Below are 18,652 nucleotides of genomic sequence, written 5' to 3'. Positions count from 1 at the left end.
GGTCATTCGACTATTCCTAGGTTCTAAACTCGTCATTTCTAGCTAAAATATTGGTGGTCATTTGAGTTGTACTTTAACTTGTTGGTTGTAATAATGATAAAATTACATTTTATTCATGTTTACTTGCACATTTCTGGGATCGAATTTTATCGTATCTCAATTAGCAGGAACAATAATCCAATAGTTTATCTTATAGTCGATGAACCATTCTATAACTTTTAATAATCGAGAGACTCAGCAAAATAGCGTCCTGTAATCGAGAATTATTTTTGTACTTTACCCAATATTTTAATATATTTTAGAATTATATGCATATTTTCCTTGTAAACCAATAAGGGTTAGTTGTTTGATATAACTTTTGAAAAAGTGACTTTTACAAGTGTTGTAGAAACGAATTTTTACGAACTTTTAAAAGTGTTGTACAAAAGTGCAGTTTAAAATTTAATTATTTGAGATTGTTGTTAAAAATTGAGTTTTAAAAGATAAATTGTTCATTATAGATATTATGTTGTAAAATAAAAGTATAGTATTTAAATCATATTTACACTTTATATGAAAAGCATATAAATTTAAATTGTAATAAATTTTAAAAAATATTATTATATCTATGAATTATATTAATTTAAACTATAACAAAAATATTATATATAATAAATTTTATTTATTTTTAAATGATTAAAATAAATTATTAAAAGTGATATATTATTTTTAAGGATGTTAGTAATAAATTATTATATAAATATATAATTGATTGGAGTCCATACATTAATAAGGATAAAATTATAATTTATTTCTAAACTCGAAATTAAAAAAAAAAACTAAAAACCCTATGGTTTTAGGGTTGGTTTAAACCCACTGTTTGTATCACAAAAATAATTACAGACATTGATTTTTTTTGGATAATTCAATTTCATTACCCAAGAAGCAGAAAATCCTGCTACAGAATACAGAAGCAATAAACATCACAAAAACAAAGCAAGAATAACCACAAAGGGGAACCAAAAGAAAACCAGACAACTAGGCTAGAACATCAAGAAAGGCAATATTCAAGCAATGCCTCAATTGGCACACAGCGCATTATTGACCAAGTCTAACCGGTTTAAAACTTTGCCCACCAGTCGGATGCGTATAGTCTCTTTTATGTCACCTAGAAGCTCATCCTTCAATCTTGCCCTATTCCCGAACAATCTGACATTTCTTTCATTCCAAATACAATAAATGTGTCTAGACCAGACAAGCTTAAGGATACCCACAATGAGGGACTTACCCTTGAATAATAAGGAAGCCCAAGCCAGTTCACTCTCACAGCTACAACCTTTACGAGAAATGCAGCAAAGGTTGAGAATAAAACCCCAAAGCTCTTTAGAAAATTGGCACTCAAAGAATAAATGATCCCTTGTCTCTGCCTCTGCACCACACAGCAAGCATTTATCTGTTTCTATGTCTAGGCCCATACGCAGAAGCCTTACCCGAGTAGGGAGCCTGTTAAGTAAGGTCATCCAGACGATGATACTATGCTTGGGGATACGACCTGAGAACCAGACCAAGTGGTGCCAGGGAACCTTAGGAGCTGGGGAGCAAAGCTTATCCCAGATGTAACTCGTGCTAACCTCTTGGACTTGACCCACTAAGATGGGAGCAGCTTCAGGCCTGATTTTCAGCAAGTATTTGAAGCTCCAGCTAGCGTTCTTAGGGACTTCCATCTGCCAGAAGTCAGCATTTCTTATGGTATAAGAACGCATCCACACCACCCAAAGGGAGCCATTGTTTGCCAGAAGTTTTCTGATTAACTGAACAGAGCAGGATTTATTCCAGCCACCAATATCATGTATCCCCAATCCACCTTCAGATTTCAGCAAACAAATAGTTTTCCAGCTCACACGTGCACCTTTGGTCGGGGTATCAGACCCTTTCCAGAAGAAACAAGGGCACAACTGCTCAACCTTCTTGATAATTGCTTGAGGAAGAATAAGCTGCCTGCTCTAGTAACAAGTAATGCTGAGTAAGACATAACGAACAAGCTGCAAACGACCGGCAAAGCTGAGGTGCTTGCTAGTCCACAGACTAAGCTTTGCTCTAATTTTATCAATAAGGCCTTGGCAGTCTTTAACAGTCAATTTCCTGGTAACAAGTGGGACTCCCAAGTATCTCACTGGGAGGATACCCAGTTTGAAACCAGCGCTCTCCTTGATGATGCGAGCTGCTCATCAGGGATGCCCGCAGCATACAACTCACACTTGCTGGCATTGAGCTTCAGCCCTGACATGGAGTAAAAGTGGTCCAGCACAGCCTGTACTCCCATGATAGAATCTAAGGTACCCTTGCAAAATATGAGGAGGTCATCCGCAAAACAGAGGTGGGTGAGCCCAATCCTCTTGCACTTAGGGTGATAGCTAAAGATACCCTTTGCAGCTGCCATGTTTAAGAGATTAGATAAGACATTCATTGCTAGGACAAAGATGTAAGGTGATAAGGGGTCACCCAGTCTCACTCCTCTAGCACCTTTAAAGTATCCAACAAGACTACCATTGAAAATAATGGAGTATCTAGGATTAGCAAAGCAAGCCCATGTCCAGCCTATGAACTTCTCAGGCAGCCCCATGGTATGCAAGATTACATTAATAAAACCCCAAATTAAGGAATCAAAAGTCTTTTGTAGGTTTACTTTAAGGGCACATCTAGGGGATATCTTACTTCTAGAGTAACCCCTTACGATTTCCTGAGCAAGGAGGGTATTGTCTATTATGCTCATCCCTTTCACAAATGCAGTTTGATTTAAAGAAATCATGTTAGGGAAGACCGAAGAGAGTTGGTTCACTAAAATCTTTGTAACCGTTTTGTAGACAACCGTGTAACAGGATATGGGCCTAAAATCCTTCACTAAGCTAGGATTAGGAATTTTAGGGGCAAGCACCACAACAGTTGCATTAAAAGAAGGAAGCATGAAAGAGTGATCAAAACAGTACCTAACAGCTGCCAGGAAGTCCTCTCCAACAATAGACCATGCCCTTTTGAAAAAGAAGGCATTGTACCCATCAGGGCCAGGGGACTTGTTGTTGCCTTGTCCCCATAAGGCCTCCTTAATTTCAGCCTCAGAAATAGCTATGCATAAAGTATCTGCAACTTCACTTGTCAAGGAAAAACCAAGGATATCCTTGATAATGCTAACTGAACTGGCCTTAACCGCAGGGTCAGCCACTCCAAGTTGGTTCACAAAGAAACTAACCACTTCATTTGACATGTCGTCAAAAGTGTCAAGCCTAGCTCCATTTTGATTGTAAAGGACTCTAATTGTACTGTATTTCCTTTTGGTGGCAACCATAGAATGGAAAAATTGAGTACCTTTGTCCCCCTCCCTAATCCAGTCAGATTTTTCTTTCTGTTTGTAGAATAGTAACTCAGCCTTTTCAAGGGCCCTTAGCTCCTTTTCAATTTCCAGCTCAGCATCAATATTTCATCCAGCAGCAGCAGGAGTAAGATTAGCAAGTTGGAGGGTCTTCAACTTATCTCTTTTCTCCCTAACTTGCCCAGATAAGTCATTGAAGCTATTTCTATTAGGCTCCTTAAGATGCATTTTCAGCCTCTTGAGCTTGAGGAAGAGAGTTTGAGCAGGATTTGCATTAACTAGGTCTTGCCAAGAGTCCTTGACTAAGGACATGAAATCAGGATGCATAGCCCAAAAATTAAAAAATTTAAACGGTTTGGGCTTGGCAGCAGGAACCTCTTTATACAGCCATACAAGTATAGGGAAGTGATCAGAATCTCCAGGAGCCTGAAACTCAACATCAGAGGCAGAAAAAATTTCAAACCAATTCGAATTTACGAGAACCCGATCCAGCTTGCGCGCTAAGTAAGTAGCCTGCTGCTTGTTGGACCAGGTAAACAGTGGACCGGTGTAAGGATGATCAGTTAGCCCCAAGTCCACCACACAACTTTGAAAATTGACCATATCAGCCAAAGTACCAGCGTTGATCTGTGAAGAACTTTCCTCTACATTGAGGATGACATTAAAGTTACCACCAATTAGCCAAGCCCTATCTCCCACAGAGGCTTCCACAGAGCAAAGTTGGGTCCAAAGATGTTTACGAATGGAGCCATCGTTAGAGCCATAAACAGTAGTAAGGAAGAATTCAATATCTTTAAAACAACCTTTAATGGTGATGCTTTGATCAAAAGAAGAGATAATAGAGCAAACTACATCATTTCGCCAAAGAACCCAGATACGTCCATTTTCAGCAAAATCATAATTGCAGCAATACCGCCAGTCACCAAACTTACTTGACAATATAGCTAAGGAGTTATTTTCCTTCACCCTAGTTTCCAGAAGGCAAAGGATACTAATATGATTCGTAGAAGCCCAACTCAAAACCTTTCCTTGTTTTAGGGGGCTATTAAAACCCCTAGTGTTCCAAAAGCAGGTTAACATGAAGCAGATGTGAAGAAAGAAGGAGCCCCTCTTGCCTCAAGTTTCTTAACATTATCCACATGCTCTTTCTTCTTCATTTTTAGCTCTTGAACAAGCTTAGCAACTCCCATAGAAGCTCCTCTCTGTTTTCTACCAGAATCAACAGTAGGAATTTCCAGTACATTGTCAGGATCTAAGGAGTTGAGGACATTGAATTTTTTTTTTGAGGCTCCTCCAGTAATCTTACCCTCTTTGGCAGGTCTTCCTCTGCCTCTTTTCACCAGAGGATTATTTAGGGGATCAGCTTGTATGGTGAAGACATTGTAACCTATACCTTTCTCAGATACTTTACTGGCATCTGTAACAGTATCAATCTGATTAACCAACTCAAGAGTAGCAGAGCAATCACCACCCAGCTCTGGGTTGACAGTAGCAAGACACCCGATAGCTCCCACCTGAGTACTTGGCAAAATATCATTAATTGCATGATTATTACCCTTGCCAGAACTAAGCCCCTCAGATGCAATAATATTGATGTTAACATCATCTGAGGTCTTGCCACTAGTAGAAGGAACATTCAGTTGAGCATCATTGACAGGCCCCTTGGCCCTCCATACCTGTTCAGATTTTTTACCCCGAGGGCACAGCTTCACAAAGTGACCAAAACGCCCACAATCCGTGCAAGAACTAGGCATCCATGGAACTGAGACTCTAATGCTAGCAACTGATTCATCATTCAAAATCACATCAACACGATCCCGAATAGAAGATCCATCAGTAATTTCGATGCAAACTCGAGTATATTCAAGCTTCTCTCGAGCAGCTGTAACAGAGTCCATATGGAGGGGCCTCCCAACGGCGCTTGCAATGTAACTTAGCCCCCTCCTTGAAAAAAGCTCCAGAGGGACATTGTACAAATGAATCCAAATCGGCATTCGGCTCAAATCAAACTGAAGCTCCTTCAAATTAGGTTCCCACTTCTTAAGAAAGATCGGCTTATGTTGTACATGCCATGAACCATTGTCTAAAACTTAATCCCTAGCAACTGAATTGGCAAATGAAAAAATGAATAAATTTTGCCCAGCAAAACTTACCTTAATCGGAGAAGCCTTCCCCCAAAGCATCGAGACAACTCTCTGAATGGATCCAAAAGCTAGAGCCGAACCTATGAATTGACCAACAAGAGCAAATTTCCACTCCAAAATACCCTCCTCAAACACATCCTTCGACGGTTTGACAACGCAGGAACCCTCTATCACCGCAGGTGAAAAAATTTTCAATTCCTGGTCGATCCCCGCCGCAAAAAGCTCACGCCAGTTTGTAGCAGTATCACCAGACATTGCCCAATAGAACCCCTAAGAAATCTAGACAGAAGAAGAAGAAATGAATACTAAACCAGAAGAATTGAGCTTCGCCTTCTCTCGCTGTTAGAGCCAGCTAACATGCACTACAGACATTGATTTTATGGTTAAATCTTTTAACTAAAAATGTTTTTAAAACTTTACTAAACGGAGCCCAAGTCATTCTATGGGTAGTTGTAATATATTAATACTCTGATAACGCAGGAAGCCGTCAAAGGAAACGGAATTGTGGATATTTAAAACAACAGGCAAGTCAAATTAGATTGATTCAACGAATACGGCTGATTCAACGAAATGGCTTTGGCCCAAATCCAACAGGCAAATCTGTACCCACTCAGCATACAGAGTCAACTCACAAAACTCAGTGCCGAGTCATCTAAAACCAAGTAAAAAGGAAGCCACTGACCTCTTCTTCAACCTCTTTCTTATATATTTCCTTTCCCTTTTCAATTTCTTTTCATCCAATCTCTCCGTTTTCATCGCTCTCCTCCTTTCTTTTAATTTCTTTCTTACTTTCAGGAATAATCAAATAAAAAAGGAAATGAACCCCGACCCACCCAAAGACGTCGTCGACTCCGATGATCGGAAGATCACTGTTTCAAAAGGCGAAGCTAATGGAACCGCCAAGCCAGATGATCATATCGGAGCTGAATATGTCCTGGTAGATCAAAACAGATGTGATAAGGAGAATTTGAATTTCGATCAACTTAACAAAAGCGATGACTCCAACTCTAACGAGGTTAATCTCAATCATCAAATCAAAGCAATGGCTATAATAAGTACATACTCACCATCAAGGCTCAAGTTCAATTCCCGATACCGCAGCCACCGCCGGAGGAGCCTAAAGTGGAGCCCACACAATCCGTACCCCTAGCCGAAACCATGCCAAACATAGGGAAATACATCAGAGACCGAAGCATCACTCTCTCGGCGGCGATCATGAAACGTTTATCGTCGTTAAAAAAAGACGGAGAGGATATCGTCGTGAAAAACGATTCCTTAAACTTCGAGGTGACGGAGATACAAATCCCCGGGATCAAAGTCATAGTGAAAATGAAAAGCGAAGACGATAACTTGGATTTAAAAGGTAGAATAACGTTTTTCTCAAGGTCCAACTGTCGAGACTGCACCGCCGTTCGGAGATTCTTCAGAGAGAAAAGGCTATCATACGTCGAAATAAACATGGACGTGTTCCCCAAAAGGACCAAGGAATTGATGGAGAGAACTGGGAAATCGGAAGTGCCCCAGATATTTTTCAACGAGAATCTGTTGGGTGGATTGGTGGCATTGAATTCGTTGAGGAACAGTGGGGAGTTGGAGAAGATAATGAGGGAATTGTTGAGCCGGAAATGTTGTGATGCGGCCCCTGAAATACCGGTTTATGGATTCGAAGATGATGGAGAGGAGGAGGAAGATGAGTTGGTGGGGATTGTGAAGATGCTGAGACAGAGTTTGCCGATTCAGGACCGTTTGATTAAGATGAAGATCGTCAAGAATTGCTTCGCCGGTGATGATATGTTAGAAGCCATCATTCACCACCTTGACTGTGGCAGAAGAAAGGTAATTTCCTTATTTACTTGTCTATTTTCATTGCTTAATTACTCACTTTAATCAAATCACTATATTTAGTAACAAATTGCATCAAAGTAAATGACTTATTCGGATATATATATATATGATAGGATTGTTTTTATAGAATATTTGCTAATAAAAATAAAAATATACATTCATTTATTTAACAATAAATCAATTTTATAAAAATATTCAATACATATTCAATATCTAAAAATTATTTAGAATTAATTGTATCATATGTTATCAAACTATAATTCTCATTTTAAATTAATATTTAACTTTTGAACATTTCAATTCCATCACTAGAATATGACCCTCTTCTTAAATAAGTCCTAATACTTTTGAAATTTTAATTTTATTCTCAAATTTATCCAAATATGTAATTAGTTTGAACCATAGTTTAACCTAAATTTTATTTTATTTTCTCAAACATATAATTATATAACTTGATATAATTATATAACTTGACTGACGATTTTATTAACAAATATGTGATTAATATATTTGTATAATTTGGGATCAAATTGAAATACTCAAAAAATTTGAAGACAAATTTAAAATGGTTATAGTTTGAAGATGAACTGAAATATTCAAAAATTTGAGTATTTATTTAAAATGACAATTATACTTTAAGGATGAAATTGAAATATTTAAAAGTTTAAAGACCAATCTAAAATGAGAGTTATGTTTTGAGTACATGTGATATAATTAACTCAAATATTTACTCTCAAATTAATATACGAATTGATCAATTTTTTTTAGATTGGCACCTAAACTTTAATAATATTCATTATTTTAATATTTTAATAATTAAATAAAATAAAAAATTTATTAAAATAATAAAATAATAAATAAAATTCAAATATCAATTTTTAAAAAAAATTATATAATTACAAAAATATCTAAATCAAAACTAATTTAAGAATAGTTTTTTATATACTAATGTACAAGAAAATATTTAACTTAAGTATTAAATTATATTTAAACCTTTTAATAATTAATAGAAACTGAAATTTATCTTCTCGAGGCCAGACACTAATGATGAACTGCAAGTGAACGATGCAATTATGATGGCTCTCGTTCACAACTCCTATATCATCATCATTAGTTATCCAATTTATTATTATGAATTAAAAATAAAATTATTTTTAATATATAATATACTTAATTTAAAAAATATGAAAATATTATTTTAATAAAATGTTATTATGGGTTGTTTAAAATGGTGAGACGGTGAGTATTATTATTGATCAATACGACATATTAAGCACTCGTTATTATAGAATTAGCAGCAAAGCTTAAGTTTGGGGCGGAGTTAGGATCATAGTTTTGAGAGGGTAAACATAGTATTTCCAAAAAAAAAAATTAATTGAAAGTGAAAAAGATAATTTATAATTGTTCCTTATAAATATTTAAATATATATATATATATGTATGTATGTATATTAAATGTAAAAAATTTTGGAATTTGAGGTTATAACCTCTCCTAACAACCATTTAGTTCCGCATTGTTATGTAGGTAAATTGAGAACAGTAATTTAGGCGGATAAATTATTTACTTCAATAGAACATTTTAAAGTTTATTTTGAGATTTACGATATTTATTATAGTGAAGAATGAACTTGTCATGTAGAGGTAATAAGTTTTAAAAAAAAATATAATTTTTCATTAAAATTTATTTCGTCATTATAAAAATTTAAATAGAAAAATATTTTTATATTAAAACTTATCATGCTTATTTGACGAGTTTGAAGTCGCTATAATAAATGTCGTAAATTATTAATTAATTTTTAAATTATTGTAGAAACTTAAATAATTATTACGTCATTATTGGGCTAATTTTGCCTAAGTTGTACGTATAGGTTTATTATATACATATATTGCGATTCTATTTCTGATCCCATGATATGAATAATTGTATATAATAAATGCAGATTGTTGTTTGTTAACATTCCTATGATTTCAAAGCGTAATGATTCATTTCTTTAAGGCTGTTCTAAGCTATAACACTTTAACCAAGGCGAAAATTAGAGTTAATTTTATTATATGTATTTAAAGTATAATCTTTATTTTAAATTAATCTTTAAAATTTTAAATTTATTTATACACTATGACTCTCACTTCAAAATAGTCTTTAAATTTTTAATTATTATAATTTCATCTCTAAACTATAACCTTCTTTCTAAATTAGTTCTTAATTTTTTGAATATTTCAATTTCATTCTCAAATTCATCTTAACATTAGTTAGTTTCAATAACAATTTAAATTAAATTTTATTTTTTCAAAAATATAATAATATAACTTGATTTAACGATTTTATTAACAAAATATGTTATTATTATACACATACAATTTGAGATGAAACTGGGATGTTCAAAAAGTTTGGGGACTATTGTTTGTGGATGAAATTAAAATGTTCAAAAGTTTGAGGATTAATTTAGAATGATAATTATAGTTTAGATATAAAATTAGTATAGTTCAAACTTTAAAGATAAATTTAAAATGAGAGTTATACTCTAAGGATATGTGATGAAGTTAACTCCGAAAAATCGGAAAACTCTACATGGCATTTACTTAATTTTTTTTAAATCACATGTATCTCTCACAGTGCAATTATTTGATCTAATATAATTAAATCAAGTTAATTTTTTTTAAATTAGTTGAATTGTTAAATATTATTTTAATTTAAATTTTGTTTACTCAAATTTATGAAATTCAAGTCAAATCAAGTTAAATTATTTGAATTTTTGTTTAAATTTAGTTATAAATATATATATATATATAATATTATGATACTAATTGATTCTAATTTAAACAACTTTATATATATTCATACATGATATACATGTATCATGAAGAATTGAAAATCTTGACTCAAAATTGAAAATTAATATACTGATTGTTAAAAATTTCGAGTTATTCGAATCATATTATATAATTTAAACTATATTTAAAAGTTGTACTGAAACTAATTTATGAAATTACGAGTTGAATTTAATTTTTTAACGTTAGTTAAAAAAAAGTAGCTTTTTCGAGTAGAATCAAGTTTGACATGTTGATTTGAATGCTTGTCCATCTTACAGGGTGTGGAAACTGCAAAACAGATTGCCCGGAAGCATTTCATCGAACATGTTTTTGGGTAGATACATCCTCCACCCAAATATATTACTTATATTCCAAACCATTACATTACTAATAATTTTAGTTTTGCATTTGTGTATGAGTTATTGTAGGGAAAATGATTTTGAAGAGGGAAGACATTTTTATCGTTTCCTGGAGCAGGAGCCATTCATTGCAGATTGCTTTAACTTTGGAACCTCAACGAACGATAGTGAACCCAGATCCCCATCTTTTCTAGCCGACAGGCTTTTCAAGCTGATGTCCGCCATACTCGAAGCATATGCATCGGACGACAGGCACCATGTTGACTATTACAGAATCGGCGAAAGTGAAGAATTCCGCAGGTTGTTTTATTGGGTGAACTACTTATTTGGTCACCCACATATTACTTCGTTTCTAATTTGGTCATCCAAGTATTAATATTTTTCAAAATTAACAGTGACACAGAGTGACATTTTTAATGGCAGGTGATGAAAATAGAATCTAAACATAATACTAGTTATGATTTTAAAAAACTAATAGTTGTATGACCAAAACAGAAAATAAATAATAAGTGGGTGACCAAATAGGTAGTTTATCTTTCTTTTTTTATTTCCTACTCTTTCGCGTTACAAAATCTCCATTGCTTTAACTTGTGAATCATCGATTCCCCATGCCGTGATTTGTTGCAGGTACTTGAATTTGACTCGTGATCTACAAAGGGTCGATCTCCAATTACTAACTCCAGATGAAAAGCTAGCCTTCTTCTTGAATTTATATAATGCCATGGTCATCCACGCCGTAGTTACCATCGGACACCCTGAAGGAATACTTGATAGAAGGGCTTTTTTCTCTGATTTCCAGTATGTAATCGGAGGGTACCCTTACTCCCTCAGCATTATACAGAATGGGATCCTTAGAAACAATCGAAAGTCTCCTTATTCCTTGGTCAGACCCTTTGCCAATGGAGATAGGCGCTTAAAGGTACCCCTCCCCTCCTAAGGCCCCATCTTAATCAGTTTCTTTGCTTTACTGCCTCACTTTTCATGAACCAATGCATGGTTGACTTTGTTTTTCTTTCTTCTTAAATTGATAGTTTGCTCCGGATAAAGTTAATCCATTGATTCATTTTGGACTATGCAATGGAACAAGGTCAAGCCCCACGGTTAGGTTTTTCACTCCTCAGGGTGTCGAAGCTGAGTTAAGATCTGTTGCAAGGGAGTACTTCCAGAATGGAGCCATTGAGATCAATTTGGAAAGGAGAACAGTTTCGTTAACTCGGATCATCAATTGGCAAGTTTTCCATATACTAAACTAAATTAATAATGCCAATTTATATATATATTGTACCTCCGTCGAATAATTTCCGCACCTCCCCTTCAAAATCTTTAGAGAATCTTTCCATAGTTAGGATCCCAAAAGAACATACACAAAGAAAGAACTTTGAAATTGAAAGCAGGCATGCAACCTTTGTTCACCTTGACAGGTTTAGCGTAGATTTTGGAGGAGAGAAAGAAGTGGTGGAGTGGGTGATGAATTACTTGGATGCAACCAAGGCGGGGCTTTTGATGCATCTTTTGGCTGATGGAGACCCTATTAACGTGGTGTATCAGGATTATGATTGGGCTGGTAATTCATAACTCCCCAAGCCAACCTACACATGATCGCTGGCTATAAATTCTTTTGGGATGAACTGAAAGCCGTGAAACAAAACAATTATATAAGAGGGAAGAGTTTTTGTAAATATACATATAATATCTCAATTTCAAAGCTTAAATGAGGGACTAGTTTCTAGCCTTTCAACAAAGGCGTCAAATATAGGAATTATATATACATAGAGATTTTGTATCAACTCCAACAATGTTTGGTAGGTGGGGGAAAAGAAGAGCTGTTGCCATGTTTGAACACTGTTGTTTTTTATATATATATATTTTGTCAATATGACGTTTGATGGTTGAAATCATGGAAGCGAAAGATGTGTCAAATATATACACATAGATAGATGATCACTCATGTTTGAATATATCGATAATTATTGCATTTATTTTGAAGTGGAGCCAGCAAGGAGAGATGGAGTCATCTTTGCTCTTAGGGACAATCACGTAGCTAGTATGATGCTAATCACGGATTTAGAAATATTTTTTTACAGTAAACAATGGATATACATATATTAACAATATAAAATCTTTATATAAGAGTATACATATTCACAATACAAAATTTTACACAAATCAAGCGACCTCGGTGGTAAAAGAATTATTGTTATTTCTTAATGTCCAGGGTTACTGTCTTGTAAAAAAAGGTGTTCTGAATGATGATTAAGGACATACATACAAAACAAGGCAAATACATAGAGCTCAATAAAAAACCTCCCTGATCCTATATGGAGGAAAAAGAATGCACCATGTTATATCGAAAAGGATAAACGACATATAAGAATACGTAATCCCAAGATATAACGACCCAACTACAACGAAAAATGTGTTCCCAACAAGCATAAAATATCATCACTTATCCTTCGCAAAGACAATCAAATCAATGAATATCCAATCGAACTAGACAAAAGACCCACCCAAAAGCTATAGTTGTATGAGTAGTGACCCAAGGACCGAACAGATTAGAGCACCAATACCAATAGCTAGAAAGACCACCTGAAGAACCGACCCCAGCACTAAACGAGCACAACTAGATCCAAGCGCAGAAACATCCTTTTAGTGACTAATTAACATCCCCTTCCACAAATACCACAAAAATCAAACCGTACGAAAAAAAATGCAACCAACTCAAAGCTGGAAAATCACTAACAACTCAAATTTGACCAAAGCACTACCAAAAAGCGTACACCAGAACCATATTAATCAAAAACACTCATCAAACAACTCCAAGAATCTGTAAATCAAACGAAATCGAATCCTACCCCAAGACAATAACACAGAACACAATGACATAATTATGCACACCACTAACAAAACTTCAAGTCTTCAACAATAAAAACAAAACTCACTCAAGCAAATATGGCCCTGGTGACTGATCAGACGAGACATCCACACTACCAAATATAGACGTCAGAAACCAATTGAACATGAGACAAACGCCATAAAATGAAAATTCAGCTAGACTGCCTCTTCGAAATGGCATTAGCATTGAGGCACCTGCAAAAATCGAGAACCGAAGAGATCGAGCGCGACCATTTACATTTACGCCAAAAACATATCCTTAGCAATGCCATCACGAAAAAATCCTCTCCACACCCACTTTTACTATTGAAGACTACATCATTTCTACCAAGTCATATTGATCACAGTATCCCGAAGAGAGACATTATCCAATTGGGTTTAACGGCAACATTGGTTTTAATATTGTCACACCCCAATATAGGGGCTAATTTTTTCCTTAAACTTATTTCGAGGATTAAATTGAAATCCTAGTTAAATATGAGGACCAAAGTGAATTTTTTAATTAAGTTTGGATCCAAATTTAGAGAACAATAAGTTTAGGGATCTATGACATAATTTTTCCATTTTCTATTTATGTTGAGCTAAAAAGCTTCCAAACATGGAGTTTTCCATTTTCAGAAACCCCTTCCTCCCGACTTTCTCTCTCTTCTAATTTCCCTTTTTAGTAACTTTTTTCCAAGAAGGTTTCACCATCGTTTTGTCATTGATCAAACCTCCGTTCATTACACAATCGACACCATGGTGTTCTTGACGTTGAGAGAAGTCGACCGGTGCCCTTGTATTTGTCGTCAGCACCGTCGTGGAGGCTGGTGAAACGAAAGAAGTTTAAGGTGTTCGTAAAATCATCCCCTTCGTCGCTCCCCATCGTGAAATAACACCTATAAGTGCCTCAAAAGCAGTTAAAAATTAGTTCTGGAATTTTTGGTGATCGCCCAGCCACAGCGGGCCACTGCACGTGTCGTCCATGCGTGTGGGCTTCGTCTGTCTCCTAGGGAGTCTTCTGAACCGATATGCATGAATTGAGCTATCGAGTCGAGCCAAGTTGCTTAGCTAAACCATCAAGCCAAGCCTAGTCAAGCTGCCATTGACCCGTTGCTCAGGTGTTAACCTTTTTTAGACCATCTATCTTGAGGTTTTTTGATGTCTTGAGTTTGTTTTTAGGTTTGTTTTTGCCAAATTCAAACCCGATAAGCTATTTTCAACATTTTATTCTCCTATTTGATTCGATTTCCGCGTTTAAATCTATTTTTGATGGAATTATTTTTGCCATGTATCTGAGATATTATGGGACGCCATATTCAAGTTTAAGAGTGATCGAGTGGTGTTAAACAAATGATCGGTGTAGCACGGAAATTGAGGTAATACTTTACTACCCTATGCATGTTTTACGGTACATGTTGTAATTGGTCAGTGCTTGAATAAATATCAGTTGGATAGGTGTTATGGTCGACCTTTCCTAATACTCTTGCACTACAAGAATAAGGATAAATAGTATATGAATAAAGTTTGTGTCTCCTTGTGATTCGTTAAAAGAAGAATTGTAAAAGTAAATTGTTCAACTTCATAATACAGTCGGTATTAAGGAATCGACATCCGTGAACTGTTCCTGTTAGAGTTCTTGGTAAATACCACAATGGTGAGACATATATAGGTCGATTGGACTTGGAAGTTGATTAAGTTGTTAGAAATCTCGAATACTGCAAATTACGATTCATCCTTATTAAGTCGTTTTACCAAAGTTTCTTCAAAAATTAAAGTGACTAAAATGGCCTTACATGTTTGAATATTGGAATCTTTTTCTAATACATCTAAAATCGTGAATAGCCTTGGTGTCACAGTTCTTGAATACTTTGTTGATGTATTCGAATCCTAAATTATCCTGACGTATCATCTCTCGAATGTCTGATTTGATCCATTAGCTATCGAACCCTTTAATAGAGATCTCATTCGTGAAACCAATTCGAAATCTATTTGAAGTTTTGGCCCATTTTCTTATAACTACAAAGTACACATGAGAAATAAATTGGGTCTTTTAGTTTGTTCCATGCTCATTTGATTATTTTCTCTGGGTTAAAAACGAGACTATTTTCTCTGATTTTAAACGTATGGATGTTATTTGAAATAAAAAACGATCTTTGATTTTAGTTTTATGATACAAAATATATATGGATCATGATTTTTGTATTATCGTTTTACTATATGAGATTGGTTAATATTGGAGGAAGTGTCGCAGGCTTAGTCTATGACTTGTAAAACCTTACCATAGGTACCTATACTTTGTGAACAAGGTAAGTCCTTACTGAAGGCTCCTCTGCTTTGTACACAGGGTAAGCCCTTACCACATGCTCCTCTATTTTGTGCACATAGTAAGTCCTCCAGAAAATAGACAACAAACACGTGGCAATTATATAAAGTTAAAGCTTATCCTCCAGAAAAATTGTTTTACTTTGTCTTGTGAATTATATTGTGTTTTAAGCCAGTCTTAAAACAAGTTCTAAATGCACTAGTCTACTTACCATACTCTCATCGTATAATAATATATTGAATATCCCATAAAGAAAAGAAATGATGGATACAAATGTTGACATGTGACATACTGTGCTACAATTTGATTAAATGCTTTCAACCAAAACATTTTGTATCTAGATTGCTTTCATCAAATTATGTTGCTTATCAAGTTTTTCATTTGCTCAACTTGGTTAACTTTAAATGCCAAGTAATCAACCTCATTGACACCTAGTCTCATGTTCACTAATGGAAAAATTAATTGAAACTTTTTCTCAGATAAAACTTATTGACACATATGTAACATTTCCAAATTCTGCCAATTTGATAGCTAGTGTCCATCTAATTCCTTAGCAATTATAATCCACTTCAAATTACAACTGAAAACCTCAAAATCCTAATTTCCTAACATAAATCCATCTAAGCAACATCTTGGAAGATTACTCAAAAGTATGTATAATCAGAAGTAATTTACAACTAAGAGAAATATAACAATACCTCTTGGCGGAAATATAAAATACAAACTTTCAGAAAACATTCTTCCATTCTGGTTTAGACGGTGCATCGTGAGAGGATATGCAGCCATGTTCTGAGGCAGTGTTGAAGGCATATTCACATTTGAGGAGGATTCTACTTGCTTACCCTGAAGAAGTATGAGCTTTAGAAGACTGGTTTTTAAATCACATCACATCCTAAAGGCATTAGTTGATTCAGGAAATCAAAACGGGAATTCTAGTTATGCCATTTAACTTGGCTAATTGAAGCACAAAGAAAAAATATGTACTGATTTTTAGTCATAATTAGCAGTCTTGTTTGTAATTTCTTGAAGGAAAGAAAACAATAGAGAGAAACTGTAATTTCTCCCAACAAAAAAGGATAAAGTTTCATAGCCAGATTTGTGAGAAAAGTGCTAAATGAATTAGTGAACAAGACTGGATAGAAATGGGTCTATCAGAATGTGGCTTCATAAGCTAGGAGTGCATCTTGAGCTTAAGACAATATTTTGAGCGTCCGGTGAGCAGTGCACGCAGGACAGTCTTCGGACAAGAGATTGTTATAGTTGACACTAAAGATAAAAAAACCATGTTATACAAAGTAAATAAGAAATCTCATGGCACACACTGTTATGTGGTGCTTCTCAAGAAATTTAACTAACATATTTAAAATCATTTGGGAGAGGGGGAACGGAGAAAGAAATCAATATAATGTATTTTACAAATTTACATAATTCATCAGCATACCTTCCTATATTGTTCACCTTCTTTCATGCATTAAGTTCTTCAGGTTTTCTTCGCTTTCTCTGCCAATTTTCAAAATATATATTTTTCTTAAAGCAAATGAATTTGCATATTTTAAATGCAAATATTATATCTAAGAAATAAAAAGTATAGGAACACATTAACATATTGGTTGGGTTCCGCTTGCTGCAGTCAAGACCAAAACTAATAATTGAACATTTCCACCAGCATATCAAAACTAATAAATTTGCACACCACTGTTTCATACGCAGACATGAGAGTGTAGATCACGCTAAGTAAGAGACTAAAAAATAGAACAATCAATGGAAGAAATGCATCATTAAAGAAAGGAGCTTACTTGCATCCACCTACACCTCAATGCAACATCACGCGCATTTTTCTCAGGCAAGGTGGCTGCAATCTTTATGCACTTCATAATATTTGGTTCGTCTTTATACCTATATACATGTACATTAAAATAAAAATCAGCGCTTATTATCGTTTTCAAAACAAGAAATACCTAATAAGTACCTCCTTAAAAATAGGTTCTACCATAAAAAACTTAAGCAAGAAACACACATCAATCCTAGTAAAATCATTCGGGCTACTTAATATTAACTATGACATATTGGACCAATTACTTATATTATTGGCAGAGTTTTACAACACTAACATTAACAATAAGAAACTGAATACGTCTACAAAAGGCTTTGAAAAAAAATAAGAAAAATTAATGAAGACATACTTTTCTAGGCCGTCTTCCAACATATACTGTTCGTCAACAGACCATTCAGAAGCAAACCCTGAATCATGTTTTTACCCTGAAACTGAATCAACGAGTAGGGAATATCCACGTTGGACTAATGCAGGGGAACTTGTAATCACGCCGGAATTCCCAGGCAATATCATTGCCAGTGGTGCAAAGTATCCACTCATTGGAATCATCTCAGAGCTACTATCAATAGCAGCTGATTGCAAAGTTACATCGTGTCGGTTCATTATAGAACGTAAACTATATTCCTGATTAAACCTACTATCCGCTTTTTTTTTTTTCATTTTTTCCCTTTCTTTTCCTCACACGATTTCAGTCAAAATTCCACTTCATTGCCTCATAATCTCATCATGGTTCGTTTTTAGCTCGGAAGAACAAATCCAAAAGGAGAAACGAAAGTAACATATCAATCTCGAAATTCAACCAAAATCGAATCCTAAAAACAATCAAACAAAAAATCACATCAATAAGAAGAGGTCTAAAAACGACAGAAACAGACTAACTAACAAAGGGGAAAGAGAGTAGTGAAGAGGAGGAGGAGGAGGAGAGAAGATTACCTTTTCGAGGTCTAAAAATCACATCAACTTTCCAACTAGAAGCTTGGATACTACAATTAGCCAATTACTGATGTTTTCCGGGAGCTTCCTTGGTGTTTTTGGTTGTGGGATTCTTTGGTTTAGCTTACTATCTCCATTTTTTTCTTATGGAGAGAGCAAAGGATTAGCTTACACCTCCATGAT

The 18,652-nt window shown here is 34.9% G+C and overlaps 3 protein-coding genes and 1 pseudogene across 3 annotated transcripts; 1 reads left to right on the top strand and 3 right to left on the bottom strand.

The window, feature by feature from the left end:
* Positions 1 to 1,058: 1,058 nt before the first annotated feature.
* On the bottom strand, positions 1,059 to 3,322 carry LOC120218393. The gene is made up of 2 exons (XM_039215339.1): positions 2,165 to 3,322; positions 1,059 to 1,982 (listed from the first exon to the last, which is right to left on the bottom strand). Exons 1-2 carry the CDS (start codon positions 3,320 to 3,322, stop codon positions 1,059 to 1,061), a joined length of 2,082 nt encoding a protein of 693 aa, XP_039071270.1.
* A 132-nt stretch (positions 3,323 to 3,454) lies between these two features.
* Positions 3,455 to 5,745, bottom strand: LOC120218382. The gene is made up of 3 exons (XM_039215332.1): positions 5,500 to 5,745; positions 4,425 to 5,382; positions 3,455 to 4,290 (listed from the first exon to the last, which is right to left on the bottom strand). The coding sequence occupies exons 1-3, from the start codon at positions 5,743 to 5,745 to the stop codon at positions 3,455 to 3,457; spliced, it is 2,040 nt and encodes a 679-aa protein (XP_039071263.1).
* A 500-nt stretch (positions 5,746 to 6,245) lies between these two features.
* LOC120218433 lies at positions 6,246 to 12,342 on the top strand. Its single transcript, XM_039215366.1, has 6 exons — positions 6,246 to 7,326; positions 10,425 to 10,480; positions 10,575 to 10,805; positions 11,133 to 11,424; positions 11,537 to 11,733; positions 11,927 to 12,342. The coding sequence occupies exons 1-6, from the start codon at positions 6,649 to 6,651 to the stop codon at positions 12,078 to 12,080; spliced, it is 1,608 nt and encodes a 535-aa protein (XP_039071297.1). The 5' UTR covers positions 6,246 to 6,648; the 3' UTR covers positions 12,081 to 12,342.
* Positions 12,343 to 17,166: 4,824 nt separating this feature from the next.
* On the bottom strand, positions 17,167 to 18,292 carry LOC120218369 (annotated as a pseudogene).
* Positions 18,293 to 18,652: the final 360 nt, after the last annotated feature.

This window comes from Hibiscus syriacus, unplaced genomic scaffold (genome assembly GCF_006381635.1).
Source record: "Hibiscus syriacus cultivar Baekdansim isolate YM2019G1 unplaced genomic scaffold, ASM638163v2 tig00000775_pilon, whole genome shotgun sequence".
Taxonomy (NCBI): Eukaryota; Viridiplantae; Streptophyta; class Magnoliopsida; order Malvales; family Malvaceae; genus Hibiscus; species Hibiscus syriacus.
This window is presented reverse-complemented; position numbering and strand designations above follow the sequence as displayed.

What these genes read in the sequence shown, in the direction of transcription:
- LOC120218393 (XM_039215339.1), bottom strand. Translation starts at nt 3,322, where the DNA reads ATGGTTGCCACCAAAAGGAAATACAGTACAATTAGAGTCCTTTACAAT. An exon ending in GAGCGCTGGTTTCAAACTGG is followed by an intron (nt 1,983 to 2,164) that starts GTATCCTCCCAG and finishes ACTTGTTACTAG; the next exon opens with AGCAGGCAGCTTATTCTTCC.
- LOC120218382 (XM_039215332.1), bottom strand. Translation starts at nt 5,745, where the DNA reads ATGTCTGGTGATACTGCTACAAACTGGCGTGAGCTTTTTGCGGCGGGG. An exon ending in GGAAGGCTTCTCCGATTAAG is followed by an intron (nt 5,383 to 5,499) that starts GTAAGTTTTGCT and finishes TTTCTTAAGAAG; the next exon opens with TGGGAACCTAATTTGAAGGA. An exon ending in TTTCTTCACATCTGCTTCAT is followed by an intron (nt 4,291 to 4,424) that starts GTTAACCTGCTT and finishes ATAACTCCTTAG; the next exon opens with CTATATTGTCAAGTAAGTTT.
- LOC120218433 (XM_039215366.1), top strand. Translation starts at nt 6,649, where the DNA reads ATGCCAAACATAGGGAAATACATCAGAGACCGAAGCATCACTCTCTCG. An exon ending in TTGACTGTGGCAGAAGAAAG is followed by an intron (nt 7,327 to 10,424) that starts GTAATTTCCTTA and finishes TCCATCTTACAG; the next exon opens with GGTGTGGAAACTGCAAAACA. An exon ending in GAAAGTGAAGAATTCCGCAG is followed by an intron (nt 10,806 to 11,132) that starts GTTGTTTTATTG and finishes GATTTGTTGCAG; the next exon opens with GTACTTGAATTTGACTCGTG.